Here is a 7,344-nt window from a genome sequence, read left to right as displayed (position 1 = left end):
GAACCTAGTTTGCCTTCTAATATCAATGCATACGGATCAATCAGCCTCATCGGGAGAAGCTCGGCAGGCTATCAGCGCTTGCAGCTTTGAACAAAGGTTTGCGTGTTTTCGGGGCCATGAGCCTGCCTAGGTTTAGTTCGTCTTCGACGTGGATGAATGGGGTGTATATTATGTTTTCATAGAAGCATTCGAGTATTTCTGCAGATATCCCTTCTCCTTGCGTGTTCCGAACATAGTCTGCCTTCTGCATTTTCCTTTTATTATTTTTATTGAAGACATCCGTATGTAAGATCAACAAGGAAAATCCAATGAAGTAGGCTTGTTCTATAATTTAGTTAGCGCACGACCTTCAACGAAGACTGTAACCACAAATGTATCCGTACCTGAGGAAGTAAAAATGCCTGGATTGCACTCGTGATAACGATCAGCAAAGCTTTGGAGGACCCGATCAATTTGCTGAGTCTCCTTCGGCAGCTCGGCTTCCATAAGAAGTTTCCGGATTGCCATATCAATAGGGTCGCCGAAAAATGAAAATCCACGCATATACTTTCTTAAAGCTGTCGCGTAAAACTCCTCTGCAGACAGTGACAGGATACTGGCAATCGCCCCACGGCGAACAGACCTTTCCAACCGAGAAAGGTAAGTGGCTGGGGTATCATCTTCTTCCCTAGCCGGGAACGACACCAAATCCCGTCCTAATGCAACGGAATTAGATTTTGAAGCAATTGATGCAGGGGTACCTGGTGCTCCAAAACTCGGAGAAGCATCGCCCGTTCCGTTTAGATCATGATTATGTTTAAAACGAGCCGGAATAGCGAAAAGGTCACTAAAGCTCTTCCGTGTAGATGGATTCGTTGTTGAAGTTCGGTTGGAAGGAACAAGATCGGGCGATGAATGATGTTGACCATCTTGAATATCGGAAAGAGAGCCTATCGTTGATGACCTTTGTCTGCGTGAGATGCGACCTCGTGTGTTGGGAAAGATGGATGACTTAGCAGAGTGCGCAGACGCGATCGAGTCTTTTCGGAGCAAGGCCGGTCCGGGAGATGAAGTGCCAGGCGTTCCAAAACCTAATGAAGATTGGGATGGAGAAGGAAGTGATGGAAGTGATGGAAGCGATGGAGCATGCTCATGAGTGTGATCAGTAGAACTGCGAGATTTATTCCCGCCGGTTTGGGGACGATTGGATTCGGACAACTTCGACGCTTGTCCTGGAGGCGATATTTTAGCAGCTAATGGGAAGAGTGGACCTTTGCTGCGCTTCAGTCGCGGTAGGCGGAAGAAGGAGCTGGTGCTAGCAGCGGCGCTGGTTTTCACATAGACACCATGCTCAGCAGAGCTCGCGTCTGACCTAGAAGATTCTGAAAACCGGGTACTGGGAACTGGACCACCATCGCCATGTGCACGGACAGCTCCACCGCTCCGTAACGAGGTGGTTGATAGTCTGCCAGGTTCTTCAAAGCTTATGTGAGAAGCTCTGAGGCTTGAAGGGGCGGTTGGTGAGTTATCCACTCCAGAAAAATGTTGAACGGAACTTCCATTTGAGGTATTGGAATTGCTAGGCGTGTGGTTATAGTTTCTGGGCGTGGTTGCCGCATGCCCCGAAACAGGTTTCTCAGAGCCAATTTTGAACATGCTCATTCGTTTCGGAGCTGGCGTCTGGTTTGGAAACGTTGGTGATGTAGTGATGATTGTGGGCGCTTGAATATAGGAAAATAACAATGGTCAGCAAGGATGATTTGCTTCAAAGCATTCATGTATTAAAAATGTGGTTTATGTTACTTACGAGGTAATGAAGGGACAGGAGGGGTCCCTGTCTCGTTATATGAGGCAGATAGTTGGGGATCTGATGCATGTCTGAAGCGCATCAAGCTGAATCTGTTCCGCAAGGAGATTTGTTGTTTGGCATTGTGATCTGATGTATCTCTGGAAGCTGCTGGAGGGTTGTCGTGTGGGTGGGACGGCTGAGCGATCCCAGATTCTCCGACCAGCGGTGAATTTGCGTTCGACTCTGACAAACGCGGGATCAGCTGCCCCATTGTGAAAGTCGAACGTGGAATCTGTTCACTGTGACGCACAGGAACAGGCGCAGGACTAAGCGATTGTTGCGGTTGGGAATCGTGACCAACAGGGCCACCAAAGCGAAACACTTTCCATGTCATGATGTAGAATTTGCCCATAACCAACACAGTCAACGACTCATGACATGCGAGGTGGAGAGCAAACCGCTACGCAATGGGTAAGCTCCCTCCGATGGTATGCTCATAGGATCTCTGGCATTCGCAAGCTGGCCAATTCGTTTGTCCAGGGACGGTTTGCGCATGGGGATTTACCAATTCAGGATCGTGGAAGATGATGACAACCAAACGAACGACATTCCAACAGACAACAAGTCAAGAAGGAACCCGATAATGACGACAAGAAGTGTTATCCACAACTCTCCAGGGGATCTTTCAGCAAGATACACCGGCAGATTGCAGAGCAATGTCCGCCTTGTCCTGGTCGTCGTCGATGTCACGGTCTGGGATGGTCTTGCAACGTCAACGTAATCGGATCAAAAGGGAGGGAGTTGCCAAGGCCCGCGGTTCGAGACACTGCGAGCTAGCGTCAACCGGAACAAACCTACGATGCGCTGACTCCAGACAGAGAAGAAGCACGACGAACCTCAAAGGGCTATGATACCTTTCAGCGATGTCGATAGTGATTGAGCATTGATGGTCTTGCAAACAGCGTGTTTGGGCCATCTAGAATGGGGCGCCGTCACCATGCGACTTTGCCATCAATGTCTGAAGCCCTGGCTCAGCCCCTTAATTCTCGCCTCCGAATGGCTCCTTCTCGGCCGCTATGGCTGATGGGGACTGGTCCCAATCTGATCGAAGATGCCCCCACTGGCTTCGGATACTTTGAAGACCCAATTTTCGCTTCGAAAAAAAGAAATGGTTGACGGGCCTAAAAATGGAAACAAACAATCCACGAACAACAGAACTCAGACACGATACTTATTGAAAGGTCCCACAAGGCTGCATTCTTAGCCCACCATGCATGTCTGGGGAAAAATGATTGTTTCTGGGAAGTCTCAAGTCTTCAAGGTTCTACATTCATTATTTCTACCTATTGAAAAGACTTTTCACACCTGTGAACTTCTAATAACCATTCTCTCTGTGTAGGAGGATCGCATGCTTAAACATCCAATGTCAGAAGAGCTACTGCTGGGTGCTCACTAGTATATAAGCTTTTTTGCCGGTTTTAAAGTCTACGGAGGCGTGCGCAATGGTATGGTATCCCTTTCAAATTTTAACAAGAGTGACGTAAGAATAAGCAACTGAACTAATTTCCATTTCGAGAACCAGGGGTGGGGACAATGGGCATAATAACAATGGACTTGTTACCATCAATCCGATTATGCTATCTCAAAGCCAGCTGGAGAAATAAAGGAGCACGGTTTTTCGGCACCCCTGGTCAATGGTCAAAGACCCTCTCTAAATATAAACAGCGAATGCTTATAAACTCGTTCCGCAAAAATAAAAGGGGGAATGTGGCTTCAGGTCATTGGTATGAGAAAGAGTACTAGTAGATATGGTTCAACAGCTACTGTCATTCTTGTTTTGTATGCTAAAATCACTGGTTGACTCTGAAGCCGCTCTCTTTGAGCTTCCCTGGCCTCGCATCAACACAGCATAACTCCATGTCAATGCATATCATCTGGGCAGGAGACGTGACCTTTTTGGTACTGCCGGTGGACGATGCAGTATAACGGCCCACGAGGAGGAGTGGGCAAGTTCAACTCTTGCTGATGGGGAATTCGGAAACCTGCCAACTGTTTATCCTCAGGTTGGGTAATAAAATCGCTATTTGCACTGCGAGCCTCTGCTTGATTTGTCACTTTCGTAGCTCCTGCATATGATCTGCCACACGCCCACAAGCAACCACAACACAATCTTCAATCCGTCGTGATCAATCTAAGAAGCTCCATGGCTGCCACAGATAAGTCTCTGGAGGTAAGTTTTTTTTTTGACATTTTATACACAAATGTACTGTATATGTGATGGCCATATATATTCCTAGCAGACAATGTATGTTCCTGTCGCCAAGGGTTCTCACTCAGCCTCATCTAGGCAAGCAACCTGGCAGAGATCTGGAAAGCCATATTCCGACCGGGTGCAGCAGAGGAAAACCAATTTGCAAACAAATACTATACCTGGCACAGACCTCTCTCGATCCAAGCTCTCCTCGGACAACCTCGAACGTGGACGTCGTGGAGCTATAGAGCTGCCTACCCAAAGCTTTCTACACTCCTGGAACAAGCTTCCTTGGAAAACAAATTACGGTGCCGTGTCAACTTCGTGGAACTTGCAATAGATAACGATCGATATGATCTTCGAAAACTCAGTTATAATGAAGCACATGCTCCCCTGTCCGTCATTTTCGACGCTCTGAATGTAATTCCCACTCAGATGGGACGTGCAGATCATTCCGAGGTAAAAATCGAGGGTATTGCTCTTATTAAGAAGCTCGCCCGGATACTTCACATTACAGATATTTCGCCTTTGGTGCTCAATTGCATTTTTGGGACATCCTCTGGGTCTGTCATATGCCAAGAAGCTCTATCACTCCAACAAGGGCTCATGCTGATAGATACTCTGCAGTCTCGATATCAGTCATATCGCAGCATTTGTTGATAGAAATCTGAATGGTTTGAATTGGGCAAAGGTGAATCTGCTTCAAATGAGAAACGCGGTACGATATACGTTATGTTGAAAATGGAGATTCTAAAAGCAAAGAGACCATATTAACAAATTCTGCAATTCACCCACAGGGCTGGTCTTCATATATCTACGAATATCACTTTTCTTTCTATTACGTTACCTTCGACTATTTCGAGCCCGATACAGTGAAGCCAGATCCACGCAAAATTCGAAGATCATGCCCGTTCGGGAAAAGAAAGAGTATGAAGCATCGCTATATACATGAAGAAGCCATTTCATTCTTATTATGTGGCCACTTTGACGACGCCTTTACTTGCTACCAGCTGGGAGACACCTACTTTAGGCCTCGCTATGCTAGAGACACAGGGCCCCGTTTTTTTCGGACGTATGTTCCCAATCAATCCCCTGGACAGCTCTTGCTGTATTGGATCGCAGTGGCCCTATTCCATGCGAGATCAAGGTGGGAAAATGCCATCGATGCACTGGACGCGGAAATCAAAGCACCGGTATTTCAAACACCCAATTTAAAACTTATGGAACTCCTTTTCTAACGCGCCCTGGTATCCAGTCTGACGTCGTGTTCATGGAAGACAGAAGTGGTTCGTAGACCTACATCCACATTCGTTTAGACGGATGTGTTCTCAACGGTTAACATTTGCCAGATCTGATGGCCGACGACCCTCAGTTTTCTCTCTCCAAAACGTATTTCTGGGCCCTTCAAACATATAAATTATTCGAAGTACGTCCCCAGTACAACCTAGGTTTTCATTTCCCACATAGACATTTGATTATGAACTTAACACATATCCAGCGGACCCTTGAGCAAACAATCGCGACATGGGAGACTTTCAAGATCGATTCATTGCCAAAAATCCAGGATGGAAGGATAAGTCCCGAAAATTGGGATGCTAGCGTCCGCAGCATAGACCAGGCAATCGAACTCCTCAAACCAAAGATAAATCGGATTAAACGTGGCATACAAGACGTGAGGGATCTCCGGGAAGGTGTACGTCTTAATTTGCCATGACCGGTTTGCTTAGAATCCTTTTGCCTGGGTGGTAGTAACTTACATACACATCCAGCTCCAATCAACCGCTGCAGTCTTCGATAGCCGAACTGCAGTTCGCCAGGGAGAGAATATTCGCCTGTTAACATACATCACGCTGCTGTTTCTTCCCCTTTCCTTCGGCACGGTCGGTAGCGTCTTCTTTAGTATGTTATACTTGTATCAATTTTCACATGTTTAACCTTCAAATAAAATATACATAGGGCATTTTCAGCATGCAATTCGTCGAGCCAAGCTCGAGGACAGTCAAGGCCTTCGCCATCACTTTGCCAGTGATCACCATTGTCAGCGCTCTTCTAATTTTCAACCTCAACACGCTAACAGTGGCATTCGACTCCGCAGTGCGCAAAGCTACCTTCGGCCTCCAACGGCAGATGAGACTCCATCACAGGAACGACTGGAAGGACAGAGCTCTCGCGTTATATCAAGATGATATAAGCACAGAGTCTCCAGTGCGAAAAGCTTCTAAAGAAAGCAGTCGCTGGGTGTATATTCTTTTCCTATTCGAGGTAGCCATGGTTGTCATTCCAGTTTCTGAGCTGAATGCCGCGTTGCATTTCTATGGGCTTTTCGGTTCCGAGCAAGAGAGGGAGCGCGATGCTGTGGATGATGACTACTCGGATAAAGATGACGGTAGCTCTCATCGCCCTCGGAAGGGTAGACAGAAAGAGGTCTTGATGAGAGTGAAGAGGGCTGCGAAACAAGCGGAAGAGGAGGAACGCAAACGAAAAGACGAAGAGAGGGGGTGGGCTATAGCGCTTTTAAGACGCTCTTATAGAAACACTCGTCATCTCGGGAGCGCGTTGATGCATACCATCTTCACCTCCGCCAGGGTTCTCTTATTACCAATCTGGGTGCCGATTCTCCTTGTCGAGTACATCATTACCGTACTCGCATTCACACTGCTATTCAACCAGCACCCCTCCCAAGCCAACCCTAGCTCAGCGATGCCTGAAGAGGAATCGTTGGCGGTCCATTCACTCTCACCCTTCATCCGAGCATGGCGCACCCTTGGCCTAAATACCCTTACCCTCCCAACCCGACACCACCATCCGCATGATAACCCTTCCTCCCCTAGACTCTCTGACACATTCTCGCACGAACCACACCTCTCAAACGTAAGAAGTAAAGAGCAGACCCCGACAGAAACTAAACTTCAATCTCCCCAGTGGTCTGCCACTGCCACTGCTACGACGAAACTTCAAGGAACCCATGACGCTTCCAAGCACCCAGGCGAACATTCGCCCGTAGTGGCTTCGCCGGAAACCCTTCAAGAAGAGGAGGACATTACACCAATCCCATTTACGGACGTCGAGGTATCAGTATTCGACCCGAGACGATCGCGCCGGACGCCGGGGGCCAGGTTGCACAAGGCTGCATTTTCTGCGAGGCGTGGGAATGGGGCTGGGAAGGGGGCGTAGCGAACTAACAATGAGATGGGGTGAATGGACTTAGAATAGCATGGTTTGTTTGGGCGAGATTGAGAAAAAGCGGAATAGAGGGAGGGGTCAGCGGAGAGGAAACGGGGCGTGATAACCCGAGAGGAGAGAGAGGGAAGGCGAGCCGGCATGC

The 7,344-nt window shown here is 47.9% G+C and overlaps 2 protein-coding genes across 2 annotated transcripts; one reads left to right on the top strand and one right to left on the bottom strand.

The window, feature by feature from the left end:
• Window positions 1-46: 46 nt before the first annotated feature.
• HCAG_07315 (predicted protein) lies at window positions 47-2,162 on the bottom strand (the record flags this gene model as incomplete). The annotated part of the gene is made up of 3 exons (XM_001537843.1): window positions 47-324; window positions 384-1,700; window positions 1,787-2,162. The coding sequence occupies 3 exons, from the start codon at window positions 2,160-2,162 to the stop codon at window positions 47-49; spliced, it is 1,971 nt and encodes a 656-aa protein (XP_001537893.1).
• Window positions 2,163-3,971: 1,809 nt separating this feature from the next.
• On the top strand, window positions 3,972-7,193 carry HCAG_07314 (predicted protein; the record flags this gene model as incomplete). The annotated part of the gene is made up of 8 exons (XM_001537842.1): window positions 3,972-3,998; window positions 4,116-4,582; window positions 4,647-4,737; window positions 4,817-4,946; window positions 5,369-5,445; window positions 5,518-5,712; window positions 5,789-5,918; window positions 6,097-7,193. 8 exons carry the CDS (start codon window positions 3,972-3,974, stop codon window positions 7,191-7,193), a joined length of 2,214 nt encoding a protein of 737 aa, XP_001537892.1.
• Between the last annotated feature and the right edge of the window lie 151 nt (window positions 7,194-7,344).

Source organism: Histoplasma capsulatum, genomic scaffold (assembly GCF_000149585.1).
Source record: "Histoplasma capsulatum NAm1 scaffold_8 genomic scaffold, whole genome shotgun sequence".
Taxonomy (NCBI): Eukaryota; Fungi; Ascomycota; class Eurotiomycetes; order Onygenales; family Ajellomycetaceae; genus Histoplasma; species Histoplasma mississippiense.
This window is presented reverse-complemented; position numbering and strand designations above follow the sequence as displayed.